The 21,916-nt window shown below is 38.4% G+C and overlaps 1 protein-coding gene across 1 annotated transcript in view; it reads left to right on the plus strand.

Moving 5' to 3' along the window:
- The first annotated feature begins 7,617 nt into the window (after positions 1-7,617).
- Positions 7,618-21,916, plus strand: part of rbm45 (RNA binding motif protein 45) — a 29,306-nt gene continuing 15,007 nt past the window's right edge. Inside the window, exons 1-4 of the mRNA XM_059966753.1 lie at positions 7,618-8,052; positions 18,854-18,976; positions 19,535-19,661; positions 21,496-21,633. Coding sequence (XP_059822736.1) covers positions 7,633-8,052; positions 18,854-18,976; positions 19,535-19,661; positions 21,496-21,633 — 808 coding nt within the window. The 5' untranslated portion in view covers positions 7,618-7,632. The remainder of the gene's footprint in view (positions 8,053-18,853; positions 18,977-19,534; positions 19,662-21,495; positions 21,634-21,916) is intronic.

Raw genomic sequence — 21,916 nt, forward strand, 5'->3', positions numbered from 1 at the left:
CGCGTAGTGTGGATGCCTATCGTTTTTATGCGAAACCAGCGTTTTCAAAATTATCCAGTCTAGTGCGGATGTAGCCAGAGGAAGGATCAGTTCACCAAACACTTCACAAAATGGTGACTGCAAGGACAGTGTCGGAAAATAGCCACTTCCATTCCTGCCACCACCTAACAAGAACAAAGACTTTTGTTTTGTCTGTTTCCACTGCCCCTGCCTCATTCCTGTTCACTGATTTGTAGACCGTAGTTCTTTCTGGCCAACACCAACATCCCATTATTAGGAAATCCTGATGAATTGACATTTGACTCAGCACCATTTGACTCTGATTATCCTTCCTTTGATGGGCCTGATACCCCCATCTTATTTGATCCACTAGGACCCTATTTCCTGCATTCTCTCTAACACAGAAGGATACCCAGTTCCTATGTTTCCTTGAAACTCAATTGGGCTTGTGTTCACATATTCCCTTTAAAGCCACCAAGTTCTGTTTCATGTGCTCTCTTTAAACTTACTGGATGGACCAAAAATTACTGCTGTATAACATCTAAAATAAAGTGACTTAGAAGTGTGTTGGAGTAAAAACATATGGGTAGGGGGTTGCTGTATAACATCAAATAGTCTATAAAATCTATGTCAATGCTTTGGGTTGAGACCCTTCATCAAAATTCCATCACCTCCACAGATGCTGCCTGACCAACCAAGTTATTTGTTTTTTGTTTTTTGCTCCAGATTCTAGCATCTGCAGTCTCTTGTGTTGTCACCAGACTGGTTTCTGGGACGGCAGGTCCATCATATGAGATGAGATTGAATATGCTGGACCTCCATTCTCTGGAGTTTATAGCAAAGTGATGCAAGATTCTGAGAGCACTGGAGAGAGTAAATGGAGGGAGGATGTTTCACCTGAGTGTGGAATCTAGAACCAGGGATCACAGCCTCTAATTAAGGAAATTACCTCTTGGGATTGCAATGATAAGAAATTTCTTCAAAGATATATCTTCGGAATTCTCTGCCAATTTTTGGCAGAGTCTCAATATTTCACTGCATTCAAGACCAAGGTTGCTAAATTTCTTAACATTAAAGGAAAATTGTGTAAAGATGATTAGTCGTGATCTTGTTGAATTGGAGCAGGCTCAAGGGGGCAATGGCAAGTTCCAATTTCTTATATTCTAAATACATATCTAAACAAAGACTACAAAAGATATTTTTTCTGAATTGAATGGCTTACAGTTTACTAAGGTGAAAGTCTGTCTAAAGAATAAAACTCTATAATTACAATATAAGCATTATATTCAATAACAGCACTGTTCTTAAATCCCTTATTATTTTGTTATAGAAGTAAAGAAGCCAACACCATGGTTTGTCACAATGTCAAGCCGTCATCAAATGTCTGTGGGGAAAATGATAAATGTGCACATTTTAGTCCTGTTTATGTATAAAAATAGAATTCCCTTTCATCCATTTATCCAATATAATCTTTAATACTGGCATGGGTTCTATATGAAGCACCCATCCAGTAATTTCCTTATTCTGCATACTCTTCATTCATCATTGCTGGTGTTGACCTATTATGCAGATCCTGCCTAAAATGGCAACATCCTTATATCCTGCCATTTACCAACTCTTAACCCGAAAATTCCCATAGTCTGCTTTCCTTTTTCAGCCTTATGACTGAGGGACATGTTTGAGATATACATCACTATTAACTAAAGCTTGAACACAATTTTGATCATTATTCTGCAACACAAAAAAATGGCTCTAGACTTTTCACATTCTTTAGCCTCAGGCTGGACTAAACAGTGAGCTACCAAGAAATTGGTACCCCACAGAAATTCATTGATATTTTACTCTTGCCACACGCTCACCTCTAAGCCACCTCTTACCTATATGAGCCACTGTACCACACAAACATCCAAAAATAGAAGATCCTCATGACATCCTAATAAATATGGAACATCCTCCTTATTTTGAGTACTAACTCTCAGCAGAGGCAGACATCAATTATGACATTTATTATCACTTTCAGCTATTAGTGTTTGAGGAAATGAAGTTTTTGAAGATCAAGGCATCAAGTTTACCAGTCCTATGTTATCTGAATAAGGGCAAGGATTTCAAAACAGGATGCTCCCTCTATATTCAAATTTGCAGAAGGACATCCTTGTTATTGAGTGAGTGCAGCATAGGTTGACAAGGTTAATTCCCGGGATGGCGGGACTGTCTTATGTTGAAAGATTGGAGCAACTGGGCTTGTATACACTGGAATTTAGAAGGATCAGAGGGGATCTGATTGAAACATATAATATTATTAAGGGATTGGACACGCTAGAGGCAGGAAACATGTGCCCGATGTTGGGGAGAGTCCAGAACCAGAGGTCGCAGTTTAAGAATAAGGGATAGGCCATTTAGAACGGATTTGAGGAAAAACTTTTTCACCCAGAGAGTTGTGGATCTATGGAATGCTCTGCCTCAGAAGGCAGTGGAGGCCAACTCTCTGGATGCTTTCAAGAAAGAGTTAGATAGAGCTCTTAAAGATAGCGGAGTCAAGGGATATGGGGAGAGGGCAGGAACATGGTACTGATTGTGGATGATCAGCCATGATCACATTGAATGGTGGTGCTGGTTTGAAGGGCCAAATGGCCTACTCCTGCACCTTTTGTCTATTATTCAAGATCTTCCAAATGTACTGACTGGATAAATAATTTAATATAGTCCTCTCTCAGACCCTCAATTACACAAAGTCAACTCTGACGATCAAGTCAATGTCATTCACAGGCTTTTGGCATAGAACTACGATTTTGACAGTTGGACAGAGCATACTTTTCGAGATTGTTCTCGAAAGCCGCCTGCATGAAGTAAAACGTCCTCATGGGAATCCTTGGCCCACTACCTCAGTCAGTGGAGAAAGAATATTGAGGATGGAAACGACATCATCGGAGGCCGTGTGAGCGGCAAAACTCAAACACCCTTCAACCAACTCGCACCTCTTTACGGACACCGCAGCTCTCGCACCGGCCTTAGGGCATGAAAAGTTAACGGAAAGCAATTGCCCTGCATCCAGGGAGACCACACAGGGGCAAGACCCTTCTTGAGGGCAGTACCGTTCAATCCCGTGCGGCTAGGAGAGAGATTGACGAGGTCACACGGTGAACACCGAGCGCGACATGGGGGACATGTACTCACCGACGGACAACGGGGAGGAAGCAGTGCGGCTGGGGCAGCCGTTACTGACGGCAGAGCTTCGGCGCCGACACGAGGAACGGTCGGCGCTCGGGCGGGAAAGGAGTGACCCCTCGAACGCCGCAGTAGCTGCGAGCACCGGTGTCAGCAAGCATTACGAATTCTGTGGAGGGACATATACAATACTGAACAAAAGTCTTCGGCACCTATATTTGTCTAAGAATTTTGCACAGTAGTCATTTTATATATGGCACTGCAAAAAAAAAAACAATTATAGCATATGTGAGTGATGCTAAACCTGATTCCGTCTATGGCGGACTGAGAATGAGAAGAGGGTAGGGAGAGGGGAATCATGGTTGGGAAAGGGGTTAAGGAGCAGGGAATCGTGGTTGGGAAAGTGGGTAGGGAGGGGGGAGTGGAAGGACCAGAGAGACATTCTGTGATGATCAATTAATCAGTTGTTGATCTTGTCTGGTGCTTTAGGGCTAAATCTGTTCCCGCGCCATCCTCCGCCCCGGAACTCCTCTGCCACTCGTCCCATCCACCACCTGCTCCAACCTCAACATTCACAACATCCTTTGCTCCCGCCAGGTTTGCAAACTCGCTTTCTGCTCCACGTTGACAAATACAGTACTGTGCAAAAGTCTTAGGTGCCCTATCTATATGTACCTAGACTTTTGCACAGTACAGTACATAAACTATGAGCAGGACAAGACTATGAGACTCTTGGAGCCTGTAATGTCATTTAATACTCTATGGCTAATCGTCTACCTCAAGACCACATTCTCCTCATAACCACCAAAACCTTTTGTGCGCAATAATGTATTAATCTTCATAAATGTGTGCATTAATATGTCCTACACCTCTTTTTCCAATAGTGAATTTCAGAGATCCACAATCTATATGAATACACTTCTCCCTATATGGTTGTACACTTCTCCCAGTCCTATGATTGACACTATTTTTTACACACTCCAGCCAGGGAATGTCTAGAAAGCAGGATCAATCCCTTTGAATTTTGTAGAGTTTAATTAGATCCTCTCTTGTTCATATAAGTTCTTGCGTAAACAAACACAGTAAGCCAAGTTTTGTCTCAGATGACATTTACTACATCACATAATAAGTTTATTGAATTTTATCCTTTTTATAAGGACAAAACCGCATGCAACATTCTAGACGGACCATGTATAATTTTAGCAAGATAACTTTGTTCCTGTGCTCAATCTTCTTACAGTGAAGCCCAATGTACCATTTCCTTCTTAACTCCTGCTGCAACAATAGAGTACTGTATTTGCTTTAGTGACTGATGCCTAAGAACACCAAAGTCGTTTTCTCTGTGAACTCTCCCCAGTCTACATCTAAATAATATATTCAATTCAGCTTTATTCACATACTATTACTCAATTTTAATCATCTTGAAACCTCTGCATCCTTACAATTAGTAACCCCATCTATAATAGAGTACGGTAATCTTTGAAATATTGTTGTCATGAGCTCTTTGGGCCTGTGCAGGGAGCCAGAGAGTGGAAGGCTCTAAGATTTCTCAAGCTCCTTAATTGGTTAATCGTTTAATTGTTTAAGATTGTTCAGTTTATTTTGATTGACTTGGGCTTTTCATGTATCTATTATTTAAGCATATACTCCTTAGCCCTTGTCACAGGGTTCTAACTTTGAGAATATTATGTCTTGCAGTGTCATTCGGCTGAACCACTAATGTTTTGTTAGAATTCTTATGAATAAATACTGGTCGCGGTCTCTACGTGGGAGTCTGTCTTTCCTCTGCACTTGGGTTCAGTCATTGCCAGTGTACATTGTGACAATTACCTTGTGTTTCATCATTTCACATTATATAATTGATCTACTGTATATTGTGAATAACTGAACTCCTAGCAGAGATCCTTGCCAATCACCATTAGTTATTGCCTGTCACCCTGAAAAAAATCTATTTATTCCTACTCTCTGCTTCAATCGATGCCAATATAGTATATTAACGTCAATATCACACTCTAATCTTACATGGGGGAGTTTATCAGAGTCTTTCTGAAAATTCAAGTACTGGTTTTCTTTAACGATTGAATCAGTTACATCTATACTAAAAACATCAGGAAGTTTGTCAAATATGATTTTCCTTTTAAGGATCTATGTTGACTTTTGTCTAATAAACATTGAGATATTCCAGATATTTACGGCATTTTAACCTCAATGTGTAGTTTATCATTTTATCCTTACCTGTACTTTTAAATAGTAAATTGATAATAAGAAACACTACATCCACTTTAATACACACAGCTCCTTCCTTTAGTACTCTTGGAGGCAGCTTATTAGGGAAATTGTTAGTTTTTAATACCGTTAATCTCTGCAGCACTATTATCTTATTAATGCTGACATTAATATTAAAATTTATTTCCCCACCTTTATAAGATTCTTGACTTCTTAACATTTCTCAAAAGTTGATTATGCTCTCTTGTGAAGGAAAAAAAAGCACCAAAATATTTGTGTGATTGCTCTGCCATGGTTTGGTTCAGCATTATGAGCTCTCTCTCTAACTCACACTTAACTTCACTGTTTTTCTCTCTCTTTACAAAAGGCACATTTGATGTGAAAGTAGTGACAGACACATTGGGCGTTTGGCAGAAGCATTGGATAGTCAAAGTCAAAGGCAAAGTTAAGTTTATTGTCATGTACACAAGTACATGTATGGACAGGTACAATTAAAAACTTTCTTGCAGCACTTCGCAGGACATAGCATCATATAAGCAGAATTCACAAGAAAACCATAAACTGTATCAATGCCAATATAACACTCTGACCCTTTTATGGGGAGTTTATCAAAGTCTTTCTGTAAATTCAAGCATACTATATCCACTTCTTTTACACCACACAATTTTTATAACAAAGGACATAATTAGAACTATAAGTGGAAGTCCATTTTGTGATATCACTGACATTTTGGAGGGGATCAGGTTGATTGAGAAGAAATCGAAGAGCAGCACTCAGTAGAGAGGAATGGACCCAAGCTATAACACACAGGAGAACCTGAACAAGCTCATCAACCTGAAAGCAGAGATAGAGGCAGGAGCAGGAGTTGAACCAGCACTGGGTTGGGGTACAGCAGAGCATTTAGACCATAACAAAAGACATCAAAAGCAGCAGCTTAGTATATGTGATTCATGAACATAGTGTATGTGCCGATATTTCAAAGACCTAGATAGGCTGAAAGGACATAGTCCTTTTTCTTTGGAGGGGGTGCTAACAACAAGAAAGTATAAGTTTAAGATTGGAGTCCAAGAAATTTAAAGGGAACATTAGGGACACCTTCTTCCTACAAAGAGCAGTGTATATTTGGAATGAGCTGCTAGAAACAGTGATAGAATGGGCACATTAGCAATATTTAAAAGCAATTTACTGTAGATAAGTAAATAGGAGCAGCTTAGAGGCCTTGGTTCAAATGCGGGCAGATGGGGGTCAGTTTGCTGGCAAAGGGTTGGCTTGAACGAGCTGGGCCAAAGGGCCTGTTTCCGTGTTGTATGGCTCTATGTTAGTCATACCTTCAATGAGTCTCCCCAATCAGTCACTTATTTCTGCTTGATTTACGATTCTAGTTTTAAGTTGAACTACTTCACTTTCCAACTCAATGAAGAATTCTATCATGCATTAGTTACTCTTCCCTTAAAGTTTTCACACCATAAGATTATTAACTAATCCTTTTCCATCCATTTTACAATATTCTTTTTAATTTAGCCAACTTGTTATTTGGCTGCTCAACACAATGGACAAAAAACTCATTCAGTATATCATTTAGCAATTCTTCATACAATGGATTATTGATGATTGGGCTGCAACTGATCCATATGTAAACTAAGGTCACTCTGGCTATGCAGGCAAATTGGAGTGGAGCCAAGTCACTACTCAGACAGAAACTGCCATGCTTCAACACCAGTCTCTCAGAACACTTCATCACTGTGGATGCAAATGTCACTGGGCGATAGTCATTAAGGTAGGTTGTCATGCTCTTCTTGGGCACCAGTATAACTGAAGCCTGCTTGAAGCAGGTGGGTATCACACACTGCTGTAGCAAGAGGTTGAAGATAATCCATGAACACATCAGGCAGCTGGTCAGCACAGGCCTTCAGTACTCGGCCAGGTACTTCACCCAGACTGGATTCTTTCCTTAGATTTACTCTCTTGAAGGCAACCCACATTTCATCTTCAGATACTGAGACCAAATGATCATCAGGAGACTGGGAGTGCACAATGGTTCCTCCCTGACCTGGTGGTCAAAACGAGCATTGAAGGCTCTGAAAGTGAAGTGAGATTTAACTTTGTGGGTGAGAATGCAACTAGGTACATAGGAAACCAAATAAGAATCAAATGCCTTTTCGTTTAAACTTGGAAAACAATAATAAGTCTCAACTTTGCCATGAATGGACGAACTGGCGGGCAGCAACAAGTGATACCACAATGAAAGAGCTCCTGTTTGTGTATGCCGAACTAGGGGGCGCTGTGCAGGGCGAGGAGCTCTGCAGAAGAAGGTGGCTCTGCTTTTGGATCCGTTCGGAGAGTCGAGCGGTTCCGCACAGACCGGTGGTTTCTGTTGTTCGAGCAATGGAGGATACTGGCAGTTCCCGTCCGACGGCAAACCTTGATCACCCTCCTAACAGCCGACTCTTCCTGGTGATCAGCAAGTCGACATCGGAGGAGGTGATCCGGGAGAAATTTTCTTTGTTCGGAGACATTCAGGACATCTGGGTGGTGCGGGACAAGCAGTCCAAAGACCATAAGGGCATCGCGTATGTGAAATTTAACAAATCGTCGCAGGCCTGCAAAGCCATGGAGGACATGCACGGCAAGGCCCTCACCGAGGACACCAAGCCCATCAAGGTATCGCCTTGCTGATCCTGCTCTTCCGCCCCCTACCACACCACCAGCTTCTCTAAATTAATCTCATAAATTTATTTACTTCGCCCTTTTTTCGCTATCGTGGGTGAAATCATTTGTAATAATAACTCGCCTTTAAAGACCTATCGTAGCAAAATGTTTCGATGAGTACTTTGAGGGAAAAATAACGAGTCACATCCGGCGGTACCCAGGATAACCAAAAGGAAAACTAATGTAAGAGGTGGGTTTGGTTTAAGAAAGTTTTTTAAAAAAAATCTAGAAATTAGGAAAATTGGGAAATTTTGTAGTTTACACCAGACAGCCTAAGACACAGCGAATAAAGGTGGAGCCGTTAAAATCAAAATGATTAATACGCCTAAATTGCTTAGTTTGAATTTGAATTGCAGGGAGTGGGGCATGGAAGTTTTATCGTATAGACAAACTAAATGGAACATAATGTAGGGAAATGTAAAAGTGACGACTTAAATGGTATTTTAAAATGGTGAAATAAGCAGTTCAGAATCCCAATAATGTTTTCATTTTTTATTGCAAAATGATTTGAGAAGAACAAAGTTATCTTGCATCACGTAGTGAGACAGCATCTGGAACATCTGATACTGATTTGATCATACATAACAGGCTGTAAAGTTTCAGCATATAGATTCCTTAGAGGGGGTTGTTACTGTTCTGTGAGGAGAGATTAACCTGGACACTTGGTCTCCAAGATATTGCAGAATAAAACATGCAGAAGTACTGTACTGTATGTAATAGGATTTAACAGCGTAGAAGACAGATGATGTTACCCCTAGCCGTGGAATTTGGAACTACAGGTCAAGATTTAAAAATAATGGCCAGCCAGCAATGACTGAGATAAGGAAACGTTTTATTTCTTGTATAGTGAATCTTTGCAATTATCGACCCAAAGGGACGTGGAGGCTCAATTATCTAGTATAGTCAAGACAGTGATTAATAGACTTTTGTATGTTAAGTATTAGTACAGGAAGGTAGTGCTGAGGTAAAAGATCAGCTAACTGTGGTAGTGTAGGCATAAACAGCAGAAAAAACTTCCAGTTTTTTGTGTTCTAACCAGATTTCTTGAGGGTTATAGAAGGAAATTCAGAGCTATAGAGGGGCAATACTTTGGAGGAATTTGAAAATGTGATTGAGAATTCAAAACAAAGTGTTGCAGTGATTCCTTTTACCAAGAGGCACTTGCTTTGGAATAGTTCAGGTTCACTTTCAGAAAGCTGTTCAAGGAGGGATGGATGGTCTTTGTCATTAGGGACTGGAGTCTTTAATATGGTCAAGATAATGGCTTTGCTCTTTTAATATTAATTGAAAATTTCAGCTTATCCCATATAAACAGAGAACAGTGAAGTAAAGCCTGATGTTAAATACTTACTTTTGGGGAAAAAAAATTGGGAACCATGACTCCAAATTTAGAGGACGGCTGAAATAATGACATGGAATGATATGAAAATTAGGAACTTATTTTAAAACTGGATTGAAAGAATGTCCCTATACAATCTAGCTGACAAAATAGAAGAAAATATTTACTTAGATAACAAAATAAAGTAATATGCCAAAAGGTGGTCTTAACTAAAATGAGCATAAACCAGATAGTAATCTTTAGTTTATTTAAAAAATAGCTTGTGACTTTATGAAAGTGAGTGTGTGAGGAGCTGTGAGGATAAAAGTTATGCAATGTGTATTCTGTGAGAATAGAGTTATAAATGTTTAGTGTTGGGTATCTTAACAGTCCAGATCTTGTTCTATTGTGAAAGCTTTCTTTAAAAATGCTAGATAACAATCTTGAATAAAATTTATATTAGTGGGTAATTAAAATTGGAATTTTTAATCAAATGACAGCTGGTGGTGCTACTATTTGCAGACCTATAGTATCTTTGTTAAATAAAGTTCAGAAAATGCATCGTCTTTCTTTCCATTCTCTTGCAAAAAAAAGATAAATCATTAATGAAATTTCTCATAATCTGTTCTGATTATTGTCTGCTACTACTGAGGTAAGCATTGTAAATTCAAATGTTGAAACCAATAACTAGAACAGTGGGTGTGTCCTAAACTGCATCTTATAAGCACTTTGCTTGTTGTTGGGTTTTAATGGCTCAGTATTTGCAAAATTGTCACAGTTCCTCTCATTAGTCATTTTATAAAACCAGCAGTGACTTCTGGTAGTGGCACATGGGCAATTTAACATTGTAATCTGCAAATTTGTCTCACCAGGAGAAAGTGATAAACAAGGTAACAACTGGGCTAATGTGGCAATGGTAAATCGTCATCAAAACAGATACTAACATGGCAGTGAATTTCTGAGCTGTTCTTTTGTTTTCACAGATGCAGTGACACAGACCAGTGATTTGATTCGAACTGTTGAGCTTAGCTGCTTGAGTAGCAATTAAACTGTTAATAATGTTCTAAGCTGTAATTAATGTTTACCTTTTGAAAAAAAAAGAATTTTTATCAAGGTCTTGTAATTTGTAGCTTTGCTGTAACGCCAGAAATATGTTTCAATCTTTATTTTGCATTCTATAAAATGATTGCAAAGTCAATTATAATATCTACATTTTAATTCCTTGTTCATTAAGTGTTCTATCTGATTGACTATTAAAACTGCTGAATACAATATATTCCCTATAAATCTCATAAGATTGAAATGACCAGCAGAATGGAGGACAATTATACCTCCTATTTTAATGTCATATGCCAATTTACTAATCATACTTAATATATTGTCATCCAAAATTTTGATACAGATGACAAACAACAATGGGTCCAACACTGACCCCTGTGGCACACCACTAGTTAAAGGTCTCTCGCTCATGAAACAACCTTCCACCATCACTCTATGCTTCGTACCATTAAGCTAGTTGTGTGTTCAATTAGCCAATTCTCCCTGTATTCCTAACCTTTCAGAGCAGACTACCGTGTGGAATCTTAACAAAGGTCTTACTGAAGTCCATTTAGACCACATTACTGCCTTGTCCTTAACCACCTTTGACACTTATTTGAAAAGCTCAATCATTTGTAAAAATATGAATTCCTATGCACAAAGCAGTGCCCCTAATTAAACTGGGTGGATGTATATCTTATCCCTCAATAAAATCTTTTAGTAACTTAATCTACAACAGATATTAGGCTTTACTAATCCTGCCTCCAAGTACAACCTCCTCAACATGGGAATCAATTTGGAAAGAATTTTCCTTAAAAGGAGATGAAAATGGTAAGCAGTGCATCAGGTGTGTTCTTGCCAAAGCCCAGAAGGGTGGTAGAATGACTTACTATTATTATACCTATGCACAATATTTCATTTGCTTCCCTAATTATAGTTTTAATCTGTTTTTTTTGTACCAAGGGCACCCAGATCTTTCTGAACATCAAAATTTATTAATTTTAAACCATTTTAAATTTCCACATTCTTATTTGTCCTACTGGGGTGGGTAATCTCATTTTCCCTTACGGTTTGTTCTATTTGACATTTTTATTTGCTGCAAGTGACTAAGTATGCACTCAGTGGCCACTTTATTAGGCATAGGAGTGGAACCTGGTGTGGTCTTCTGTTGCTTCAAAGTTCGACATGTGTGTTCAGGGATGCCTCTGCACATCACTGTTAAACCGTAAGATGTAGGAGCAGAATTAGGCCATTCAGTCCATCGAGTCTGCTGCACCATTCCATCATGGCAGATCCTGGATCTCACTCAACCCTGTACACCTGCCATCTCACCATATCCTTTGATGCCCTGACCGACCAGGCAACAATCAACTGTTGTAACGCATAGTTATTTCAGTTACTGGCATCTTCCTGTCAGTTTGAATCAGTCTGGCCATTCTCTGACCTCTCTCATTAGCTCAGTGTTTTTTCCCACAGAACTGCTGTTCACTGGATTTTCTTTGTTTCACCATTCTGTGTAAATTCTAGAGACTGTTGTGCATGAAAATCCCAGGAGATTAGTAGTTTCTGAGATATTCAAACCATCGCAACTGATACCAATTCCACAGCCAAGGTCATTGATCACCTTTCTTTCCCATTCTGATGTTTAGTCTGATCAGCAACAGAACCTCTTGACCACGTCTGCATATGTTTGTGTTGCATAGCTGCCACATGATTGGCTGATTAGATGAACATTAATGAGCAGGTGTGGCTACGGGGTGTATACTTTTGACTCTCCTCACAATTGACTGCTTCAGCTATAGTTATGGCTTGGGTAAGCAAAAGCACAGGACATTTGATCTGTGCATTGTCATTAATATCGATTTGTATGTTGAAGGTCTTTGTGCTGATGTTGAGACATTCTATCAATTGCTGCTTGCCCGCCAGATGCTGACTCGTCTATCCCTACTACTTTTTTGTCAATTAACCAATACTTTTCATATGCTAACTTTTTGCCATAGATAATGTTTCTTAACTAGTACAGCAGCCCTTATTATGATACCTTGTCATGATTTCTGGAAATTCTATTGGTTCCCTATATCTACCCTGGAAATTAGCTCCTCAAAGAACATGTTTTTCAAAAACTATTTTGTTTTTTATAATACCAAGGTAATTCTGCCTGATTACATGTCAATAATTTTCTAAAGTGCATGATCACTATCTAATAACTCCAGTATTTCCTGATGACTGATTTTGTGTTAATTGATCTCTGGTTCAATTAATTTTATTGTTCTAAGGATTTGGATGCAAATAATATGGAGAGAATTCTGTACAATGTGTGTTAGTTTCAAGTTCTTGACTTGCTTTGATGCTGGAATTCTCTAAGAGACACGAGTATTTTCTGTTATGACACATGCCATTTATTACAGTAGGTCTATAAATGTTCCCACAAGGGTACTGTATACACAATCCATAGAAGATTCTGCATCAAACACAGTTATACATTTAATTATTTATGTGCTTATCTTCTTGCTTCAGAGATGTCTGAAAAGAATTTCAACACTCATTGATCTTAAGCTCCATTAATAATGACTTTGTTTAAGAAGTTAAACTTTCACGTTGACACATTTGCATGCACTTCAGTTATAGCCAAGGCAAGAATTCCAGTTTATTGATGTTAAGTAGCATTTCTGTCCTCTGATTTCTGGTTTACGAGGCACCACCGAAGATGTGCGACAGCTTACTGGTGGTTCAAAAGAAAAGGAATTTGATCAAAAACATTATCAAAAAAACTTTTTTTTAAAAGTAAATTGTGGTAAACTATTACTGCAGACAATGAAGAGGCAAGTGAGGGCAAAGCAAACCCAAGAGATATGTTGTGCTGTTGCACTGTGAAATTGACGCACTCGTAGTTGTAGTGATTGCTTTAGAGAGGAGAGGATGGGTCAAGGGAGTTCCGATGACCGTCCTCTGACCTGGGTGCGAGGGTGGAATGCCCTAAGCAATGAGCCGATTTGGATACAGAAAAATCCAGGTCTGAAGCAAATTGCTGGGCCCAGAACAATTTTCCATAGTGAGGTCGGGTCCTAATGCGAGGTATAAGATACGCTGTTTGGACGATCTAAACACCAGCCCCGGTAGACTGGAAAGGCAGGGTGTTGAGAGTTGGGTGAGTTTGGATCGCTCTAAGCACTGAGCCAGTTTGGAGAGGTCGAGAGCGGCTTATCCGACAGCAAAATCTAGGCCAGAATGATTCATTGCAGCAGGGCCTGTGTTGTAGTGCAAGGTTCACACAATTTCAACGCTGGCCCATATAGTCTGGGAGCTCCTCTGTGATGCTGAGGCTGTGAGTTGGCCCCTCCCCCCTCTGCGAGCTTCACATCTGCGAACTTTGTGTTGATTTGTCTTGCTAATATGACACTGAATACTGAGGCTTTGGGCCTACTCCGAGCTGCTCTGGGGATTTGGATCTTAGGACTCAATTTGGTTTGAAATGCATTTCGCATATATTTACATGATTTGTTCTGTGTTTTTTTTAACCTCTGTGGGAACTGGGGGCGAGGGTTGGTCTTATTTTTTTAATTGGGTTCTTTCTGGTTCCTTTCTTTACGACTGCCTGTTAAGCAAACAAATCTCAAGGTTGTATAGCATACATTCGTTGATGATATATGCACTTTGAATCTTTGAATGAGACACAAACCAAGATGTATAAAACACCAGCCAGCAGGCTTGTGAACAAACTCCAAAAGATCCTCTATTTCTTAAGGCAATGAAATACAAAGTAATTGGAGACAGTGATAAAATTGCAAAAAGAAAAGGCACCAACATTCAGACTGGGGAAGGGGCAGGAATGGAAGCAGGGAACAGTCACATATGAGCAGTTGAGAAGAAATGTCAGTTGTTGGTTATTCTGTGTAGCCTTTCATTGTGTACCTTGTTTGCTGATCAGAGAAGAATTGCATTTATGGTTGGTGAGCATGAATACTTTCCAAATGTGGCTTAGTGGGGCACTGGCATAGATCATGCTGGCACTGATAATTAAAAGCAACACTGAATATTCTCATGAGAGTTTTGATCAAATTATTTTTTTCCAAGGGGAATCAGAGCTACAAAAATATGGATAGCTTCAAATGAATCCACATTTGTTAGTTTTCTCAAAGTAATTTGTATTTTGTAATTTGTAGTTCATGGTAAGGTTTCCCAGGGGTCATTATAATGACCTCTGCTTTTCTTAATATATTTTAAGGATTAGGACTTGGGATGATGGGGCATCATCTCTGGAGATAATTTAAAATGTGGGGTGGCACAGTAACATAGTGGTCAGCACAATCACTTTACAGTGCCAGCTCTAAGATCAGAGTTCAATTCTCACTGCTGTCTGTAAGGAGTTTGTATGTACTCCTCATAACCCCGTAGGTTTCCTCCAAATACACTCCTCCCCAAAGATGTATAGTTAACATTGGTGAGTTGTGGGTATGCTGTATTGGCGCCAAAAGTGTGCAACACTTACGGGCTAGCCAACCCAATCGTCGCAAAAATAATCAGAAGAATGAGTAAACACATCTGCCCATCATTCCTCTTATCTGGTTTTACTTTTTGCTTACCAGCACTTGCGTTGTCTTTCCCTCTTACCCTTGGCTGTGTCCTCTCTACACGCTTTCCTAAGCAACTCCTGTAGCTTTCTAAACATTTTGTTTGAAGGGATTTGTCATTGGCAAATTTATCGATGCAGTTTGAGCTGTGCCTGGCCACACAGTCATGAGTATAGAGAGAGAATAGAGCAGTGGGCTGTGCACACTTCCTTCAGTTATGCCTATACAGTCGGCCCTCCTTATCCACAAGGGATTGGTTTCCGGGACCTCTCGTGGATACCAAAAAATGCAGATGCTCAAGTCCCTTATTTAACCTGTTTTAGTGCGGTGAACTTTAGGACCCAGCAGAACCCCGGACCTTTTTTAACCTGTCTCAGAATCCGCAGTGTTTCTGTTCACGAAAATAATCACAATTGAAAATAAAGTGGGAATAATAAAGCGATGGGAAAGAGCCATCGGTCATTAGAAAAGCTAGGGTCGGTTAACAACGGGAACAATTTTAAAGGATAAAGTGAGAAAGGCCCTGCCCCGATGTAAGCTACAATTATTACTAAACAATGCAGTGGGTTAATTATTGAAATACATAAGTTTCTTAAGTGCTTTATAAGCAAAGAAAGGTAAAATATATACCATGTACTAAGACAAACTTTTGACGAACTGACACTAAATAATTAGTAAGAGAACTTCCGGTTTTTTCGATCTTGATCCACAATAACCTACGCACATTCTCCTGTGTACTTTAAATCATCTCTAGATTACTTATAATAGCTAATACAATGTAAATACTGTGTAAGTAGTTGTTATACTGCAATGTTTAGAGAATAATGACAAGAAAAAAAAGTCTACATATGTTTGAACAAGTGCTGGAAGAGCACTTCCGGGTTTTCTCGATTCGCGGTGGTTGAATTCGCGCATGCGGAAATCGTGGATAAGGAGGGCCAACTGTATTCATTGTTAGCAAGAACTGTGGTCTTCAGATATGGAAACTGAGAATCCAGTTGCAGAGGGAGGTACAGAGACCCAGATTTTCAAGCTTTTTGATTATTTCTGAGGGGATGATGATATTGGAACACTGAGCTGTAATCAATAAACTGCAGACTGACATAGGTATTGCATTGTCCAGGTGATCCAAGGCAAGCGGAGAACCAGAGATTGCATCCACTGTAGACCAATTCTGGCTGCAGCAAGACCAGCTCCTTGCTTAGGCAGGAATTTATTCTAAGACCAACCTCAGAAATGTATCAATGTCAGAAAAGTAGCAGCTTTCTTGGATCTTCAATACGTTCAAAAAGTTATGTTAGATTTAATGACCAATATCACCATAGCTGTGAATTTAGGTTCAGTTAATTAATCTGATGGAAAGGCAGTAAGAAAAATGACAAACTAAATTGTAAAAATCCATTTGCTGTGTTGAAGGGAGGCAAGTGAATATGCTGTTCAAGCCTGCTCTGGCATATATATTATTTCAGGCCCACAGCTGAGTAGCCTGATCCTTACCCACTCCATTATCTGAGTTGTTTGTAGATGCAATGATTAGTGAGTATTGAAAGCAAAACTAGCACCTAGCAGCTGGAGTCAGCCAAGTTGATTGATGATGACAGTAAAAGTGTAGGGAACTTTAAGCTGAGACAATGGAAGCATTAAATTAGAAAAATATTAATAGATTATATAGCTTTGCAAAGCTGAGGATTTGGTTGCAGATACATTTTAGCCATCTTTAGACTTCAAAGAAGAGATGTACGTGGATGCATATAGGTAATTAAAATATTGACAGCTATTCAAAATCTTATTGTGCAGTTGGCCCTCCTTATCCGCGGGGAATTGGTTCCGAGGCCCCCCACGAATACCAAAAAACGCGGATGCTTAAGTCCCTTATTTAACCTGTCTCAGTGCTGTGGTCTTTAGGACCCAGCAGAACCCCAGACTTTATTTAACAATTTTCAGTGCAGTGGACATTAGGACCCGGCGCAGCTCTGAATCTGCAGTGTTTCTGTTCGCGAAAATAATCGTGATCACGATTGAAAATAAGGTGGAAGTAATAAAGCAATCGGAAAGAGGTGAAACGCCATCAGTCATTGTAAAAGCGTTAGGCGGTCAACGATCGGAACAATTTTAATGGAGCATGTGAAAGGCCCTGCCCTAATTAAAGTTACAATTATTACTAAGCAACACAGTGGTTTAGTTATTGAAATACATATGTTTCTTAAGTGTTTTATATACATAGAAAGGTAAAATATGTACTGCATACTAAGAAATACATTTGACTAACTGACGCTAAATAATACCAGATGTACCTGTTCCGACTTCAAATCCAACTTAAAGATGGACTCAGGAATGGAACTTATTCATAACCCGGGGACTGCCTGTACTTTTAAGTCATTTCCAGATTACTTATAATACCTAATACAATGTAAATCCTATGTAAATAGTTGTTATACTGTATTGTTTAGGGAATAATAACAAGAAAAAATAGTCTGTACATGTTCAAACAATGAGTGCTGGAGAGAGAACTTACGGGTTTTCCCGATCCGCGGTTGGTTGAATCCGCGCATGCGGAGGGCCAACTGTATTTTTCTTGTGGATCTAGAGCACCAATTATTTTGTTTTCTTTACACGTGTACTGGAAATGACATTAAACAGTTCTGAAATGTTAACCTCTAGAGTTTGAGAGCGAACTTGTGTTACAGCTCTATGCAACATTGATTAGATAATGCCTTGAGCACTGTGTCAACACATTTTTGGTAGGACATAGTGGACTTGGAGGAAGTGCAGCTAAGGTCTACCGGAAGAATTTCCAGACCATTTGTTAAATTCTGAGCATTGATTACACACTAGAATTAGATGTTTATATTTTCATTATATTGAGGGGTACCGATGAAGTGTTCAGATAAATTATTTTTCCTAAGAGGTTGAATTTATGACTAGGAGACATAGTCTTTAACAATACAAACAATTCCTTTTATACTGACTTACAACATAGAATATTTTTCAGTACACCAAATCTGTACTGGCCTTTTCAAAGGAAAAAAAATCAGTCCTATTTCCCCAACATTTTCCTTCAAGTCCATCCAGTTCCTAATTGTTCTATCATTTGCTTACACCATGGGGTAATTTATAATGACAAATGAATGTAAGAACTTCTAAGGTGGGGGGAGAACCCATGTCATCACAGGGAGAAAATGGGAACTTTAAGAGGAAACATTGTTTTATGTAAAATGATTAGAAAGATAGTACAACAGCCTTCTGAAAATGGCCCTGAATGTTGGGTTATTTAATTCTACATCTTATCTTTTATTGTTTGTTTACTAACTAATCAAAGTTGTAAGAGTTGCATCATGGAGTAGCTGTATTGTATGTTAATAAGATGTGATCAGAATTTCATAATGATATTCTTCAGAATTCTACTTTCAAAATGTTAATGCCACTCTAGTATCTTTGTGAAATCAACATTTTTAAATAAGTTTATGTTTTTAAAATCCAATGCAATCAGCAGCCAATATGAGTTATTTCTATGTTGAGTATAAAACTGCTAAATGAGGATTTCCAGGTTGCAGTACACCTACATAAAAGTAATTTGATTTATAATTTGTGTATTTTTGATGTATAAAAGCCAGAAATTCCTCAACTGAACAATGTCCCATTTATTTAATGCAACATGCAATTTCATGAGTACCCCCTTTCTAATGCACAGAGAGTCATGCACATTCTAAGCTCAATAAAAGCAGGTGCATGGTGGTTATGAGCTGGAATGCTCAGTAATTTCTGGGACACAAGTTAATTTTAATTGTCTAATTGTCTTCATTATTTTTTAAAAAAACATTTACAGGTGTTCATCGCACAGTCCAGAGGGTCAGGCAGCCATCGTGATGTTGAAGATGAAGAGTTGACTAGGATTTTTGTAATGATTCCAAAATCTTATACAGAAGATGATCTACGGGAAAAATTTAAGGTGAATTATACAGGCCTATTTCAACTTCTTCAGTATAGCTTTTTGATTCAAAATGTATTTAGTCCTTCCAAGGCACTTTCATGGACCAACATTTTTGTAAAGTGTAGGGTATTTAAACTTAGTGGTTTGGTCATATTGGATGATAGAGGAGTGGGTTTGAAGGGAAAAGGTAGGGTACAGAAAAAGAGAGTGAGTCCGAGGAGGGGAAGTGCTAGACCAAAAGTGTTGAGGACAAGTGGATGAAAATAAAGGTTACTAGTATTTGCTAGAGCTGGGAAGGATCTTTTACTTTAAGTTTGCATTGTTCTTAAAGTTGTATATAACCTTAATGTTCACATATTGGGATTAAACTTGAATGGACAAGTGAATGTCTCAGTAATTATATCATGTTATATCGTGATGTACAAATGTACAAGAAAAAATTCAAGTATCATCAACGTTGGAAATTTTCATTTCTGAGGAAAAACATCAAATTAAAGTTTGTTTGAAAGACCATTACTAAAGAGATAAATTGAACAAAATATTGTTGAATTTTAACTTACCATTTATATCTATTAGGAGTTTGGAGATATTGAATACTGCAGTGTTATCAAGAACAAGAATACAGGGGAGAACAAAGGCTTTGGCTATGTGAGATTTCTGAAACCTTCTCAGGCTGCTCAGGCCATTGAAAACTGCGATCGATGTAAGACTGATTGAAATTAAAGCAAACTTTTGAATAAAGATTCCTTTTACTTTTCACAAGATCTAGTGATATAGTAGAGGTATAAATTATATTTATATAATCTTAAAAAAAAATCAATTTGGTTCAGTTAAAAAAAATTAAAATGAACAGCATATCTTAAGACTTTCTTGAATGCTTAGTTTCCATTTTGAAATACGAAAGACAGAAGGGACATTTTTTCTAATAGATTGCAAATAATGGCAATTACACATGAATCTTTGGAAGTAATAAATGTGAGCTGCTGGCCACAGCAACTTGCTGATCATTAAGGCCTGCCTATCAAGTCTACAATAGCAAAGGTAATTTTGTAGAAAATAGTGACATTTATACTTTTTCTTAGAAACAATTTAAAAGTCGTTTAGTGAAAAGATTACTAACTTCAGATGCTAGTGGTTTGGTCTTCACCATTAGTCTATTTAGCATTAGATTATTGTGCTTCAGAGTGAGAACGATCTTTGTAAGAATTATTCTCATATTGAAATGGAACCATGTGTTATAGTGGGGCACATTTTGTTGACTTGAATTGTTGGCCCATCTAATCCATGCCAACCCTGTCTTTTGCCTACTCCCAACTACTTGCACCCAGACCATGTCCCAACAAATCTCTCCTGTCCTGCTTATGTGCAACTGAAAGCAGATCACTTAAACATACTGAACAACAGTTGTGATACATCTTTGATTATGCCATTCAATTTCAGTAGTGGAACCTTGTCTTGTTGGCATTTTTCTCCGTGTTCTAATTTGGGGTCCTTCTGTCAAATCTGGCTCAATGTCTGATTCTCCATTCACCACCATAGGAATTCTCAATCTAGAGATTAGGAAGAAAAGATAATTGTTTTAAAATCTTACTAATTTAACTTAGTATTTTAAATTATAATCCCAGTTTGGCATCTGGTGAAGCCCAGCATTGAGCTTTGCCTCCTGCCATAGGTTATCAAAATATTCCAATTGTAGAACCTTGGGGCTATACCCCCTGAGGCTTCATTACATCTTGTAGCCTGACCCCTGGCTGCAGAAGGTTCTGCACCATTTTCCCTGTGCATCCAGATAAAGTAATGCAAGCAAATAGGAACTGTGGGCATTGACTTTGGAGGGTGAGTTGGCTGGTTCTAGCTAACTTTGGCCCAATTTCTTTCATGGTTTTGATAGAAATTGCATTCTATGTAATTGGGAAGTTGATGTGAGTATTTTAAGATGAGAGTAAGAATACCTCTTTAGAACAAATGCACCCTCGCTAAGTGGAAATTCCTGTCATTATTTTCAAATTTATGATGTCCAAAGTGCATGCATAGCTTGCAAATCTCTAAACATCTAAAGTAGTTAATAGTATGATTTATTCATTATTGACTCTGGATGTTTTACTGAACAAAGATGTAACAAATATATGGACCAAATTGTTATATTTAATACAATATATTCCCATTACATGTTGGCAGTTGGGATGTTCCTTCTAACTAATTTGATCAGCTCGTTCATATAATCAAACTTTAACAAGGGAAATAGGTCATAATTGGAGTTAGACCGAAAAAAATCTGCTTTTAGAAATGTACTTTATTTGCTATAAAACTATGGATGGGAATGATAACTTATTTAATGATCTTGTTATGGTTGGAAGTTTAGCTAATATTCTTCCCATGTTTTGATTGAATTTATTAAGTGCTCTATGTAGCTATAAACAAACATGGAAATAAAATCTTTTGCTGCAAGAAAAGCTTCATTAGAATTATAAAATTTTATTGCTTAAACAGAATTTTAAATTGTAGTGTAATGCCTTTCCTCTTTTTTTTTTGGATAGCTTTTAAGGCAATACTTGCTGAGCCAAGAAACAAACCAGCATACACTGAAAATGACTATGTTAGTGGGGCAAGACAGGAATCATCAGTGTATGGAGCAACGTTTGAACCTCAAAGAGGCCAAACTGTGTTTCCCTTCGGTAAGTGTACAAATCAACAGAAAACGGGGTAAGTAGGAAACAGTGGCTAAAGCCTATGATGTCATATGTTCTTATATCAGTGCAATTGTTTTGAAGCTGGTTTAACTGCTAATTAAAGTGTTGCTGTTGACGTAGTAATTCCAATCTACAACAAAATATCAGGAGAATAACTGCTCTGTATATTTCAGCACTTCAAGTCAGTACTTAATTTTTCATAATTATAAAATAGTGTCCTTGTATTTTACCCAAGATGCTATAGAAGAATAGGTAGTTACTATTCAGA

This window comes from Hypanus sabinus, chromosome 4 (genome assembly GCF_030144855.1).
Source record: "Hypanus sabinus isolate sHypSab1 chromosome 4, sHypSab1.hap1, whole genome shotgun sequence".
Lineage (NCBI taxonomy): Eukaryota > Metazoa > Chordata > Chondrichthyes > Myliobatiformes > Dasyatidae > Hypanus > Hypanus sabinus.